Source organism: Cheilinus undulatus, linkage group 16 (genome assembly GCF_018320785.1).
Source record: "Cheilinus undulatus linkage group 16, ASM1832078v1, whole genome shotgun sequence".
In the NCBI taxonomy this organism is placed as follows: Eukaryota; Metazoa; Chordata; class Actinopteri; order Labriformes; family Labridae; genus Cheilinus; species Cheilinus undulatus.
The window spans coordinates 18,924,623-18,940,835 of record NC_054880.1 but is presented as its reverse complement, the minus strand read 5'-3'; the positions used below and the strand labels follow the sequence as shown (position 1 = coordinate 18,940,835).

The window sequence follows — 16,213 nt, the reverse complement described above, 5'->3', positions numbered from 1 at the left end:
CTTTTAAACACACAAATAACTTTGTTTGCATCCTAATGCGACATCTTGATCTTTTTTCTTCCTCTGCCTCCCTACAGATCGGACAGAAGCAATTAAAATCCCGACCAGATGATCAACTGGCACTCACTAAAGATTCAGAGCATGAGGCAGATTTGCCATTTACCAGCCACAGCAATTAGTGGACTCAACATCTCCTCGGTTTAATTTCACTTTCTTAGCAGCCAAAGGATGATTTGCTATAGAGGAGTCCAAATTGAAGACCCGCTGGAAACAGGCCACAGGGGCAAGACGAATTGACATACTTAGCTACTGGCTATAGCAGTCAGGATTTACGAGCACTTGGCCAGAGGCTTGAATTAATTTGAAGCCTTGCAGATGTGCATATATCCTATCAGCATCTTGTTAGTAAAAGGCCAATGTAATTTGAAAACATTTGAGGTCTCTATCACCACGGCACAGAGGGTGGGCTTGCGCTGTGCTTGCTAAGCAAACAGTCATATTTTTAGGTTTTATTTCTCTGGTGAGATTTTGTACATATATATGAGATACCATCCAGGAGGATTTAGTGTTGACAGTCGGGCACTGAGGCGCAGACAGCCAGGAGTTTACTGTCTGAAGAATGTCAAAAACAACAAACAAATCCAGACAGCAGCATCTGGCCCAGTCTCAGAGAATAGCAGAGCAGTTTGAGAATAATGAGTTTATTTTACATCTGGGGGATGTTTAAAACCAGTCTGCTAAGGCTGACAGTATGTTTTTTCTCTCCCACATTCAGAGCCCTCCTTCTGCCTCACTCTATCTTTAAATACATGTTGTCTTCAGATTAGATAATACTTTTCTTTATCCTGCTACTATCCGGATCCAACCTGCCCTGCCATCCTTGCTCTTTAGGTCTCTCTGTTTGGAGGGGGCTCTATTATCTGCACACCCATCTGTCACCGGGATTTAGATGAATAAATGATGCTGAATGTCATTGTTATGACTTTAATGCTTAATACTTCACCTCGCTCCGTGCATATTGTTTGGTTAAGGGCTGACACATTTGACGTTTCATAAGCTCATAAGTATCAGATCTCTGCCTCGCTTGATTAATCTGTCATACTAATCTGCCGAAGTGATATTGAGGACCTTTATTCTCTTTTGAAGATTAGATTTATTTATATAAAACTAGTTTTATAACCCACTTGGCATTCCTCTATAATACTAAAGATGCATATTAATGAAATTAAATGTTTAAATGATAGAATTAAATCACTGCAGGCTGATTTTGACACTGTGTTTAAGAAAATGCCCCCTCCCTCACTCATGCACATATAGGGAGGAGAAAATCTGCCAATCCTAGCTAAAAAAAAAACTGACAGATGATTCTTTTCCACTGCTCTGTGCAACATCTGCAACTTAAAGTCTCTGAGGTCATTAAGCCCCTCCAGCTTTAAGGAAGATGTCCTGACAATCAAACAGCAGGAACCGCAGACATACAAGGGAACAAACACAGAAAAATGTCATGGATATTCACGGATATTTGCCTTATGTGTCGTCATATGCAGAAGTTCATAACCTCCACTTGAATCTATGGGAGGGGCCGAGCGATGCTGAGGCTGCTAATGGATTGCTGGAAGTTCATGCATGCAGAGCGAGGACAAATATTTTCATCTGAGCACATTAAGCCTCGTCGGGTTGCAGCTGGATTATTTCAACCTTACATTTTTTAAAGTTTCTGCAAGAAAGAGGTGCGTTTGAGTCCCAGCTGGTACAGGGTTTTATTTGGTGGATCTTTTTGTGACGCAGGCAGATGTGACCTTCAGGGACTGTAAGGAGATTGAAGTCTAAAAAAAACGCTGGGAAATTACCAGATTTAGAGCAGGACCGAAGGCCTTTTTTTCTCCTGTGGACAAAAACCTGAAATAAAAGGTAAGAATAAAAAATCCATTTAAACATAAGCATATGTTAAACAACTTCCAACATTTTGCACCTAAACAGCAGTGACGTTTGTGACAAAATCTTGATTCAAAAATGAATTTTGAATTTTTTGAATTGTTTTTTCAAGATGTTCTGTCAGTTCAAATCATTAAGAGTCACCAGTATTTTCTAAAATTCATTGACACGCAGAGAAATCATTGACAATCTCACTCAAAAATCACTAGAAATCTCAGTTAAAAAGAGTAGACAGTCTCGTACGAAAGTAAGTGACAATCCTGTACAAAAAACACTAATAATCTCATCCAATAAATACACAAAAATACATAACAATCACTGCCAATTTTATACAAAAATCAGTTAGTTTTATATGACAGTTATAGAAAAACTTGTGCAAATCTCACTAACAATCTTGTACAACTATTACTGACAATCTCAGAAAGAAATAATTGAGAATTTCATACAAAAACCATTATAATTGTTGTTTTGTACAGAATTCACCATCAATCTCATGAAACTCATCAGAAATTATACAAAAACTTTGCTGTAGCTGTAGTTTTTCATGTCTTTATTCATGGTTCTTTAATCTTGTTCTTCTTGCTCCTTCTTTCAAACCTCTTCCAAAGATTTGGTGTATTATCACCTTTAAACACCATCAGCATGGAGCACTCCCCCTCCATTAACCTGTCCGTGGTGGATGGAGACGATGTGGAGGACCACCACCCCCTACTCCCACAGAGGATGCTCCCTGCAGCTCAGCCCTGCTCTCCACAATGTGGGATCCATCAGAACATCCAAACGCTGACCAGTCAGACCGTGTGGCTGGACAGAACACAGGCCATGGCCACCACACCTTTATACAACGGCCACCTATACATGGCATGTTCCCCTCACTCCAGCAGACGAGGAGAGAAAGGCAAAGATAGGAAAAGTGAGAAAAGATCAGGGAAAAGTCGACAGAACCCAGCACACAGTCAGCACAATCACCAGAGTAGGGCCAGGAACACAGGAGCTCTCAGACTGCAGGAGAAAGTCACCTCTTTCTCTGACATCCCCATGTCTCCCTGTGGGTCGCCCTATAAGGGCCCCTGCAGGTCGCACCTGGACATAAAAGATGAGAGCAGAGGGCGCCGTACGTCTGGGAATGTTTCTTTAGAGATGCATGACCGGCAGACTCTCCCTGAGATCATAATCACCGACAAAGACAACGACTTCCAGCCCCGCAGTGAGAGCCCCCAGGACCTGCAGGAGGCCAAAGGTCTGCTGCCCAGAGCAGAGAGATCCAGTCAGAGCCCCAGTCCCCCACCCAGCCCAAAACGTAAGGGGAGCGATAAGGACGAGTCGTACTGGAAGACGCACAACATCGGCTGGAGGCTGCTGCGTAGGAGGTCTCTGTTTTTGAGGAGGCAACGACTGAACGACTGTGCCCTGGCAGTGGGGATGTTTGGCATGATGCTGATGGTGATGGAGACCGAGCTCTCCTGGAGCGTCTACAGCAAGGTCTGAGAGAGAGGAGATTAAGGCCAAAATAAGTCTTCAAAGACATTCAGATATGGTTGGAAACTGTTTAAAAGAGTGAAAATGTAGCAATTTTCTTCTTTTTCCTGACAAGAGCCATTCATGCGATTATTTCATAGACCAACTGACTGAGAAATCTCATATTCAGTAATAACATGGCTCACAATTTACTTCAGTTAAAAAAACATTTTGAATAGACCCCCTTTGATTCTTTTTTTATTCTACTTTCCCATTCTCTTTTATGCCTTTATATGAGAAACCTGTTGAGTCAGAATAAAAAACTAACCTCCCACTTACAGCAGGAAATACACAGTATAGCTATGAGATTACCATTCCATCACACGTAGATTATCTGCATGCATGTATGATTATAAGGTTACATAGGATCACTGAAGTAATCCTGTAAATTGAGCTTTGTTATCATAGACATTAATGTGGTTTTATTTGCATTTGTGTCTTACAGAGCTCCGTCTACTCTCTTGCTTTCAAGACAGTTATCAGTTTGTCTACAATTGTCCTGCTGGGCCTCATCATTGCCTACCACTGCTGTGAGGTTCAGGTAATATCTCTCTTCAAAAAGTCTTTTGCTGTATTTTCAAGGACTGAAAAGGCTCTGTTAAAATCTGAGGCTTTGGAGTAATTCCGGGGGGGGGAGATGAAAACAGACCAAATGAAAGGATGGGAATTTTCTGGATCCAAGTAATCAGCACACATTTTAGCAGTGTGAGCAGCTCTATCAAAGAGGCTTTATTTTTTTTTTATTCAGGCTGTTTTATTTGAAAGGGGTTTTTTTTTGGAGGTGAAAGTTCACAATTTTCACAAGGAAAACATTGAAATGAAAGAGAAGTAGTGGAAGTACTATTACTTCTCAAAAATCTACAAATTGTATCTTTCTTTTCAGCCACACATTATTTGTCTTTGACAAAACAGGGCCCCAACATTACCTATGTGACAACCTGACTGTTGACAGTAAGGCCAGAGACTCAGCTGCAGTTATGCCAGCAGAGGCTAATGTAGCCTCTAACAGAGATAAAGAACTATATTTATTTTTATTTATGTTCATTTATTTATATGTTTATTTCATTCATGCAAAGCCAGTTTTTTTAAATATCACCTTTCAGACACAAGGCAATTCAAAGTGCTTTACAAGGGCATAATTAAGAACAAAACAACTTTAAAGAAAATGTTACAAACAAGGTCATATAATTCATTATAAATTATTACAAATATATAATCAAAGTTTATAAACACTTACATACATTAACATATGTGTAACTATGCATTAAAGACCCTGTAAAGTGAAAATGAATCTGTATGAACCCCCAGGTCAAATTTCAGTCAAATTAAACATCTCTACGTTTATAAAATTAAGCTTCAAAATCATGAGCATGAGGTCATAAAATCTGCTTTAGGATGGTGTGGGCATGTCTATTGAATAAGCTGAAGCCACACTCACTCAGGAGTAAAAACGATCCTCTCAAATTTAGGAAATGCTTCAATCTGAGTGAAGAGAAGCACTCATGCCATTAGTCTGACCCTTGACCTTATGATCAGAGCACAGCTGCCTGACTCTGAGTAAGAGAAGAGACAAAGTCTGCTTTCTGGCTCAAATCTTCAATTTGATGCTTTAAATGATCCAAAGGACACTGTAGCTGATAAATTTGGCAAATTTACCTCACAATGAACAAAAAAAAAAACAGCATTAAACTGACTGTTAACTTTCAATAAAGGCAGTGATATCAGCTAATGACAGACTGTACTGAGATGAACTGCTCTGTGATTTTATATTGTAGTGTTAGAGGGGTGGGGTCATTCCTTACTGTGGGCTCGTGACATCACCAGCCCACATATTTGCTCCACCCACATTAAACCCAGCCAGGAAAGAGGTGAAAAACTTTCTAACAGTCTAAATCCAACATTCAGTCACATGTAGAGCTCAGTGTTTCCACATGTTTACAGCAACTGAACTCCAACATATCTAGAGTGTTAAGACAGAAATTTGGGATTTCAGTCAAGTTTTGTGAGGAAATATTGCTGAGTGAATGAGTTGTTGAAAATACAAGCATGTCTATGATGTTAGCTCACCTGGATACAAAGACAGAAAATACAATAGCACAGCTGGGCAGATGATGGACAGTTCTTTCTTCAGTCTATGAAGAAAGAGGGTGATATTTGTCTATTATAGATACACTGTCACTGTACTGATGATTTTTTATTTATGTGCTGACAGAGTAGCTTTTTGCAGAAAAGAAAGCTTTGAGTCATAGAAACAAGGTTTCAGGGGACTCTATTACACTACTCAAAAAAACATCAGCATCACATGTTGCAGAACATCACAACTCTTAAGATGTTGATGCACACAAGGTTCAGTACCATCTGTAACTGCATGAAACATTTAATCCAGGAACACTTGTCATACACTCAACCATTTTATTGCAAAATGGATAAACAGTTATACTTGGTGGGGAAGGCTTTGCTCTAAAGATGCTCCCTGGGTTAGTCAAGCAACATGCTTTGATTATCCAGGGAGCACATAGCGAAAAACATCCTTATAGAAATATATATTTATGATAATGCATATCGAATACAATAACATTTATTCAAAAGTAATTAATCCATAGTAGCATTAATCTGAATGAGGGTGCAACAAGTTTTATGCTATTAAGGAGGAGGCTGGGGTGGAGGACGTAAAGGTTTGCTAGCAGCAGCAGCATGGTGCATCAGCATTAATGCAAGCAGAGACTGGTGTGAAGTATATCATATTTGAATACGCTGCTGTGCTAAGAGAGAATTGGGATTGGTTGTGGGAGCTGGGAAGCGATAATTAGGATCACCTGGCGATCAGCTGATCACGGCTGGGCACATGACTATTGTGTCCTGCATGAACTAACACCAAGTTTAATTTCTCTGAGCATATCATAATCATATGGGTGGAAAATCAGTGCAGATCTTGTGTATTAAGCCCCTTCTATATTGGCCACAAATTTTATAACCTATAAATTTAACTCTCAAAAATCACCCTTAATTACCTGTCTTCAACATATTGGGAAAAATTACAGTATCTGCTTTTCAACCATCTCCTTCAATTCTGTTTAGCCCCTAAATTTTTCTCTAACTCCCATTTCTACATAGCTCTACGTTCATGACATCGGTGCAGAGGATTGGCGGATTGCCATGACAACCGAGCGCCTGGCCCTGATTATCCTTGAGTTGGCGGTGGTAGCCATTCATCCGTACCCTGTGGGTCTGATGGCGTACTTTGAGCAAACTCTCCAGCACATCACGCCGCGCCTCTCCTTGTCAGAGACTGAGCTGGAGATCGTGCTGGCTCTGCCTATGTTCCTGCGGCTCTACCTGCTGGGCCGTGCCATGATGCTGCACAGCCGCCTCTTCACCGACACTGCATCCCGCAGCATCGGAGCGCTCAATAAGGTAAGAGGTCACCCTAAGATATTCCTTTTAGAATCTGGCATGGATAGTACTTTTACATCCTTTGACTAATGAAAGAAAAGAGTGACATTTACACCTGTGCTCATATGATTTTAGAAACTGTGACAGTGGAATATTAAGTTAGTGATTTGGGCGGGACTTCCTCTACGAACATTTCATGCACGTCTGTTTATGTTTCACGTCTAGGTGGGCCGAGAGGTCTGTAAAGGTGTGACACTTGAGGTGTGACTATCACAGTTTTGCTCTATGAACCCCAGTGGTTTCACATGCTGATTATGTCCCTCTGCTGGCTCTCCTCTGCTTGTCTGCTTTCTTTTCCACAGTCGATAATATCCGTGCGGCTAATCCCTCCCCTTATAAACGCTATTTAAGAGTGACGAAAATGACCTTTGCCTCCCCTCTGCAATGCCAAACCTACTATCCATGTATCAAGCCAGATTGAGAACGACTTTTCTTATCCCTCGTGCCCTCTGCATTATATAATCGTAATCTGACAGGTGCTATCCTAAATATACCGGCCGTCTACAGCATCCCATAAATGCTTCCTGTTTGTGATCTTTAGATTCACTTCAACACTCGGTTTGTTGGGAAAACTCTGATGACCACATACCCTGGAACCGTGCTGATGATTTTCAGCGTCTCTCTGTGGATTGTGGCAGCGTGGGGCTTACACGTCTGCGAGAGGTATGTGATTAAAGATGCTTAATCTGTTGTGCCTGAGGCCTTTAAATTTAATATTCGATTATCATCCATATATTACCAGGATGGGGCCGTAAAAAAAAAAAGTCCAATTTCTGCTGTGCTGCTCTGTGTTTCTGACATTTACAGGATCAGATATCTCCTTATATTTAATACATGTGAGCTTTTTCGATTAAAAACCTGTATTGAAACATAAAATATTACAAACTAGAGCTGCTAAGGACCCTATAACAGAAATGCTATCATTATATACATCTGGAAAAACACAGTACACAAGTGAGAAAATATCAGAGACAAACTTCTTGCCCTTTTTTTTCCTACAGACATCACAACTACAGGGACCTGAGCAGCAACTACATGGAGGCTCTGTGGATGGTCTCTGTCACCTTCCTGTCCATTGGTTACGGAGATGTGGTGCCGCATACTTACTGTGGTCGCACTCTCTGCCTCCTCACTGGTATCATGGTGAGACTGAGCAGAGCTGTTTAACAGTATATGATCAACTTTACTAAAAAAAAGTTAGATTTGTTCAGGTTCTTGTAATAAAGTCTGTTTGTGACTCTCACAGGGAGCAGGCTGCACGGTCCTCGTGGTGGCAGTTGTTGCAAGGAAGCTGGAGTTGACCAGAGCAGAGAAACACGTTCACAACTTCATGATGGACTCACACATCACAAAGAGGGTAAACAACAATACCTCACTCTGTGGTGACTCACTGAAATGTTAATAAACCTGGCCTAAAATTTAGAAAGATTCTGCTGGAACCACTGTGAACTAAAGCAGTGATTTCCAACCTTCCAACAGAATTTTTCTTAACAGACAACCTCTGTTCCAATTTCCTTGCAAGCGTTCAATGATGACTTTAGTGTGGGTGACCCCAAATAGTCCAGTATTTGATGATTTGCCTGAAAGAGCCTCATTTGACTGCTGACCTCATAGCCTAACACATGGTAGTGAATTTGTAACAAAATTTAGTTAATGTAGCAGAAGTTCCTGAATGATGACTCAGCAAAACATTTTGGGATTTTATAGAAAATCACCCAATAAGTCCTCTGAGATGTATCAAAAGCAACGGTGTGGCATGCAACAAACACGTGGACAATTAGGTATAGTAGTAAAATTTCACTATCAACAGTCTTCCAAAAAAACAGTGACATTTGTTGAAAATTTAATCTTAAAATCATAGATAATGATTTATAATATTTTACAAAAATTGGCAACAGTCTTCTTAAAGCTTGCTAATCATTAGCAAGGATCGTTCGATTCCAGCTAGGCTGCCCAGTGTCAGTTGTTTTCATGGATTTGCCTTTTTTTCTCGAAACAAATGATGTCTAATAGCCTGTGTATACATCAGCTCATTGATACTTTCAGTGCAAATCTGAAACTAAGTCATGTACTTTTGATCAATCTCTCAGTGTTTGCATGAATTAATTGAAATTAACCTTTTCCATTTTGCTGAGTCATTGGAGCAGTGGCTTCTCAGCAGACCTTTAAATGTTTTTTATTTCCTTGACATTTACTTAAGATGTCAGGGGAAAAAAAACTTAAAAACTAAATGTTGGAGCATTTTTGGATGATTCAAAAAAGTCAAACACAAGTTGAGTCAACAGTTTCTGTCAAACTACTTAAGAACAAGTTACATGGCCTACCATTTAAAACAGTTAGTAGCCTATAGGCTCACTCAGACCATTGCGATATGAGCCTCTCAAATTTTAAACAGGGATGTGTGATGGTGGTTTTAATGTCACCAAAATAAAGACATGAGTGAGAAAAAGGAGGGATTAGGCCCTATCATAAATTATTTCAAGTCTGGAATACAGTTAAGTTACATGGTTTATCTATTTTGGTAAATGTAAGAACATGGATCAATGAGCAATTTAAGAAAATCAATCAAATCAGTTCTCCACTTTTTTTGGTAACTTTTTTTAAGATTTATTTTGGGCTTTTTTAAGCCTTTATTGAAAGAGGAGTGGGGAGAGACATGCGGACAGGGCCTCAGGCTGCCCGCGTACATGGGGCGCGCCTTAAACCACTAGGTCACCTGCACCCCTTGTTTTGTAACTTAACAGCATTGATTGTGCAGTATTGTGTGCAGTTATAGTAAAGGAAAAAAAAAATCCAAACCTACCTGGCCCTGTGTGAAAAAGTAATTGCTCCCGTAAATCTAATAACTGGTTGTGCCACCCTTGACAGCAATAACAGAAATCAAGCATTTGTGATAACTGGTGATGAGTCTTTCACATCACTGTGGAGGAATTTTGGCCCACTCTTCTTCGCAGAATTGTTTTAACTCAGCCATGTTGGAGGGTTTTTGAGCATGAACTGCCTGTTTAAGGTCACATCACAGCATCTCAGTTGGGGTTAGGTCCAGACTTTGACTTGGCCAGACCAAAACCATTTTTTTTTTTTTGTAGCTATTCAGAGGTGGACTTGATGGTATGATTTGGGTTGTTGTCCTGCTGCATAACCCAAGCGCGCTTGAGCTTGAGGGCACGAACTGATGGCCAGGCGTCCGCTTTCAGGATTTTCTGGTAGACAGCAGAGTTCATGGTTCGATCATCATTTAGAAACTGCAAACTTCAACTTTTTGTCTCGTCAGTCCACAGAATATTTCTCCAAAAGTCTTGGGGATCATCAAGATGTTTCTAGGCAAATGTAAGACAAGACTTTGTGTTCTTTTTTGTCAGCAGTAGTTTTGGCCTTGGAACTCTCCCAAGGATGCCATTTTTGCCCAGTGTCTTTCTGTCTTTCTGAACTCTGACCTTAACTGAGGCAAATAAGGCCTGCAGTTCTTTGGATGTCGTCCTGGGTTCTTTTGTGGTGGTTGGCCCACCGCTCTTGAGAAGGATTTTTTTTTCTCTTAATTAAAAAAAATCATCATTTAGAAACTGCATTTTGTATTTACCTGGGTTGTCTTTGTGAGATATTAAAATTGGTTTGATGATCCAACATATTTAAGTGTGATAAATATGCAAAAAAAAAAAAAATCAGGAATCAGAAAGGGGGCAAATACTCTTTCTTTTAGGCCAGAATTTGTTTAAAGTTGAGCTTGTTAAAGTGTAAATGTTTTTTGTAAATGTGTGTTATTCATCGTGGGCAGTAAATAACCTTTACTTCCAGGTTATGTGCATAAACATAAAATAACTCTGTCTGGATGATTTTCTACATCCTTTCACTAGATAAAAATTGCAGCAGCAAATGTGCTGAGGGAGACTTGGCTGATCTACAAACACACTAAGCTGTCAAGAGAAAGAGACCAAACCAGAGTCCGCATGCACCAGAGGAAGCTGCTGCTGGCCATCCACCAGTAAGACTCTCAGCTCTCTCATAAATACGTTTCTGCACAAGATAGTGAAAAGAAGAGAGAGGTTCTCGCTTTATCTGTTAAGTACTGATGCTATAACCAGATCAAGCTGTTTATTCATCAGTTTCAAGGCGAGTATTAATTTTATTTAAAATTGACAAGTGTAGAATGCAAATACAAGTAAATACTTTAAACTACAAGCACAGCACACTTTATTTTATGATACAATATGATGAAAAAATATTATACTAAGAAATATGATCCAATCCATCCAATCTGAAATGATACGATATGATACAGTACCATACGATGAAACAAACAAGATACAATAGAGTAGGACATGATATCATAAGATAGGATTGGATACGATATCAACCAATGAGATACGATACAATGAGATAAAATTTTAAATGAGACGATATCATATACTGCAATACAATATGAAACACTATACTAAACATACGATACAAATATCATTTGATGCAATTACAATAATATGATACTGTACATTAGAATAGGCTGCAGTACAAAAAATAGCAAACGGAAAATTTTAAATAAAGAAGATTAAATTAAATATATATTTAATGTGTGTGGCAGTTATAAAAGGAATAAATAGTATTCTACTTGAAAGTTAAGGATGTGCTAATCAGTTAATGACAAGTTAAAGTGATGTTAAGTGACAGGAAATGCAAATCCTCAATTATTTTAAACATATTTATACCTCAATAGAAATACCGGTAATACCTTTATGAATCATGAATTCATTACCCAAATAGTCGTCTTTATATCCTTGGAAAATGGAAAAGTGTAAAAAAGTTAGTTACTTAGGTAGGTAGTAAGACAGATAGGCAGTGATTATTTAGGTAGCTAGCTATATAGCTTGGTAGGAAGTTTGAGAGCTAGGTAGGAAGTAAGTTATTTACTTACTCACTTGGTAAATAAGTTCATAAGCTAGGTATTTCCTTAGCTTGCTAGGTAGTTTTTTTAGTAGTTAAATTAGTTACAAATTTTTGGAAGTTTGTAAATTGGTTAGCTAGGTAGTTAGTTAGCTGGGTGACTAGTTCGTTTTTAATTAGTGAATTAGTAAGTTGATTTTTAGCAAGTCAGTAAATTAGTAACTAAGTTAGTAAGTTAGTTAAGAAGTTGGTTAGCTAGGTAGGGAAGTTTTTAGTTAGTTAGATAGGTAGGTAGCTAAGTAGTAGCTAGTTAGTTTACTAGGTAGGTAGATGCTAGAAAGTTAGTTAGCTAAGTGGGTAGCTAGTTAGTTAACTTTAGTTGTAAGTAAGGTAGGTACTATGTGAGCTAGGTAGTAAAATCTTTAATGAGTAGCAAATAAGTTAATTTCTTAGTAAATTAGTTAGCTAGTTAGTTTTTTTTATTAAGTTAGTAAGTTGTTTAGTTAAATGGGTAGGTAGCTTGTTAGATAAATTGATAGATTTTTAATTATTAAGTTAGCTAACAAGCTAAGTAGTTTGTGTGTTAGTTAGCTAGTTATTTTGTTAATATGTAAGTTAGTTTGTTAGTTAGCTTAGTTTTTAGTTTGTAAATTAGTGAGTTAGTTAGTGTGTTAGTTAATTACTTAGTCTAAGTCTTTAGCTAGATTGTTAGTTATTTTGGTAGTAACTTTGTAAGCTGGTTAAATACTTAGTTAATTAATTGTAAAGTTAGTTTGTATGTTTATCTGTAGACAATAGGCTCTGGTGTGAATTTTTCATGTGTTTCATTTTACACTTACCTAGAATAGGGATGGCTGAAACTTTGTTGTCAGAAACAACAAGATGAAGTCAATGTTCTTTTGCTAATAATTTATGTTTGTGTCAATTTAAGTCAAACATAGTGTATTAAACTGGCAATTTCTGATAAATGTTAATTTGATATTAATCCTTTTGAACCTGCAGGCTGCGGCGAGTAAAGATGGAAAAGCGAACACTTGCAGATCAGGCAAACACACTTGTTGACCTCTGCAAGGTGAGAGAGGCAAGTGAACGCATCATTTCATAACCTCATCCTTATCAACACATCAACAAAGTAGCATCTAAAATTCCCCTGATGTTTTTCTGTTTGTCTGTACACATTCCTACATGTACTCCACGGTGGGACCCCAACGCAGATGCAGACCCTGATGTATGATGTTCTGAACGAGATCCAGGGCTGTCGAGGTGAGCTGGACTCGCACATCCACAGCCTGGAGAAGCACGTGGAGGAGCTTAGGGAGGGCTTCAGGAGCCTGATGCCGCTTCTGTCCAGCACCCTGTCCACGCAGAACTCCTCCATCAGACACCTGCTGCGAGAGAGGGAGACGAAGACGGACGCCGCTGTTGCTGCTGCCTCTGCTTCTACAAGTGTGGACAGGTAGAGGGAGGACAGAGAAGATGATGGAGAAGAACAAGAAGGCTTCTCAGGCGGTATTATCCACTTATAATGCAGTAGGCTAAAGATAATGGGACTATTTTTCTTACTGAGATGAAGATAGGAGCTAAGGACGGTGACAGAAAAGAAAAGAAATGCGTAAAAAACTGTATTATAACATAGATAGCAACATTTTCTGTAGCAAAAACATCTTTAAATTAAATTTTCAGGTTATAATTCATGGAGTGAGAGAAAAGTACAATTTTATCAGTGACAGATATTCTATAATGGCTTAATTTTAAAAAATGTACAAATATATTTCTTAATGACTCTATGAAACAAAGGATTTGCTCATTTTTTTGATGTTACACTTTGATAAAAATATATATTTTTATTGTTGGTCAGACTTAATAACCTTTGTGGCTTAATGGTATTATAATTGGCAGTTAATCCTGAATAGATAAATGCAGAAAATCATTAACCTGACTATGCAAATATTTTAGTTACATTCCTAATTTATACATACACAGCTCTGTAAAAATAAACAGACCAATGCAAAAATATTTCTCCCTGGTTCTATTCCAAACCCCAATCCTAAAAAAGTTGGAACGTCTGTAGAATGTGAATAAAACAGAATACGGTGATTTGCAATTTTTTCAGCCTTTATTCAAATAAACACAGTAGAGAGATATTTACTGTTTTAACTGATGTTTTTAAATAAACATATTTTAAATTCGATACCTCAAACACATTACAGAAAAGTTGGGACAGGAGCATGTTTCCCAATGTAATACATCATTTTTTCTTCTAACAACACTCTGTAAGGGTCTGGGCACTGCAAACACTAATTGTTGGAGTACTGAAGGAGGAATTTTGTTCCATTTTTGCTTCATGTGCATCCTAATTACTCAACAGTGCAGTTTCTTTTGTCATATTTGCATTTCATTATACACCATACATCTTCAATATCAGGTAGTTATGGACTGGGCAGTCTAGTATCTGCACTCTTTTACTGTGAAGCCATGCTGTTTGAACTCCTGCAGGATGTGGCTTGGCATTGCCCTGCTGAAATAAGCAGGGACATCCCTGAAAAAGATGCCTGGATGAAAGTATGGGCTGTCTAAAAATTTGTATGTATCTCCCTTTATTAATGGTGCCTTCACAGATGTGCTAGTAACCCATATCATGGGCACCGCCACACCATCACAGCTGCTGACTTTTGAACTTTGTGTTTGTAACCACCTGGATGGTCTTTTTCCTCTTTAACCCAGAGGACCTGGCAGCCATTATTTCCAAAAACAATTTGAAACACAGACTCGTTGGACCACAGCACACTTTACCACTTCTGTATGTTGCTGATAAATCTTTATTCTTTTCTTGCTTCCTTCCAACCTTCCTCTCTTTCTTCTCTTCCTCTGTTTTTCCTTCTTTCTTTCTTCCTGTCTTTCCCCATTTACTCGGCTCTTATGGGGCTAGCCACTTCAGTGGGTGGGCCTAGCACTCAGGTAGGGGTCTGCCACAGTGACTGCCATCAAAAACTTCAAAGGGCCGGATCCCAAACCCCACACTCAAGGATTCATGGCCATTAAGGCATGTGAGTGCTAATCCTGTCCCAATGTGAAATCATTAAGTGCGTAAGCACTCAATGAGGTGAGTTTGTGTCACAGCCAGATGCAGTATTTAAACCCTCTAACTTAACGGAGGACCTTCAGTCATGAAGACAAATGGAGTCCACTCAGCCTCGGTGCTGAAGTGTGAGTGAGAAGAGAGCCATACTGAGACAAACATTCCCACTTACACCCACAGGTAATACAGAGTCACCAGTTACCCTACAAATGTTTTTGGATTGTGAGAGGAAACCAGAGTACCTAAAAAGAATGCACGCATGCATGGGGAGAACATTCAAACTCTACACAGAAGGCCCTGCTGATGAGGATTTACACTGGGAACCTTCCTGCTGAGGCAACAGCGCTAATCGCTACACCAGTGTGCAGCTCATTTAGGTAGGGATGCACAATATTCCATTTTTGCTGATATATGCTGATGTTTACAAACTTCATTAGTTAATACCAATGTCAATATTGATATATGTACATAATTCAGACCTAAAATTTCAGCCGTTAAAACCAAATTTAAATTTAAAGGATAAACAAAGACAAATCTTCAGCTGACGTAGGACTGTTGGTCCAGCCTAAAACTTCACAAACCTAGTGGTACATATAGTCAATATAGCTGATATTCACTGACAATCTATTGGCTGTAAATATCTGTGGAAATGCTCATATCTGTGGAGCTAATATCTGCTGATATCAATATCGAGCATCCCTGCATCTAGGTAATTGTATGTGGTAATTACCATACTGTGATTATACAATAAGAACACATTCATTCTCACTTTTAAACAGAATACTACTGTTTAACCCAGGAAGCGTTCAGAGATGAGTATAGGGTGGAATTACCCTGGTTTTTAATTACTGCCTTTACGCATGTTGGCATATTCTCTGCCCATCTGTCACATTGGTGTTGCATGAGGTTACGCCATGAGGTTAGCACAAATTGCCAAGCAGCTCAGCTTTGTTTGATGGCTTTTCAGGAGATCACATCAGTACCTCAGTTAAGTAGAATGACGTTTGTCTTTAAATTCAACAATGAAATCAGATGCTTTCAAACCCTGTGGAGATGGTGGTTGAAAGAAACTGAAACTTTCTTAACTCCTAAGGTGAAATATTAGTGCTTTATTAAAATGTGTATTAACTTTTCTTTGATGCGTTTTCATGGCCTAGCTTATACTGTTTTTAAGACTTGGACTTTTTTTTTTCAACCTATCTAGACAGGTCAGCTTAAGCTTGAGGTTGGTTTGTAACACATTTTTGGATGCTCCCACTTATTTGAGATCAGTAGAACCTGACAAGTTTAAACGCTCTTTGAACAGGAATTAGTTTTGAGCAGAACTGGGATCCGTGAAACTCCCAGAGGTCC

At 38.9% G+C, this 16,213-nt stretch overlaps 1 protein-coding gene across 1 annotated transcript; it reads left to right on the top strand.

The window, feature by feature from the left end:
- Positions 1-982: 982 nt before the first annotated feature.
- Positions 983-13,637, top strand: LOC121523958 (small conductance calcium-activated potassium channel protein 1-like). The gene is made up of 10 exons (XM_041809066.1): positions 983-1,911; positions 2,544-3,417; positions 3,899-3,994; positions 6,568-6,867; positions 7,448-7,569; positions 7,908-8,049; positions 8,153-8,263; positions 10,761-10,888; positions 12,784-12,862; positions 12,996-13,637. Exons 2-10 carry the CDS (start codon positions 2,578-2,580, stop codon positions 13,239-13,241), a joined length of 2,064 nt encoding a protein of 687 aa, XP_041665000.1. The 5' UTR covers positions 983-1,911; positions 2,544-2,577; the 3' UTR covers positions 13,242-13,637.
- Positions 13,638-16,213: the final 2,576 nt, after the last annotated feature.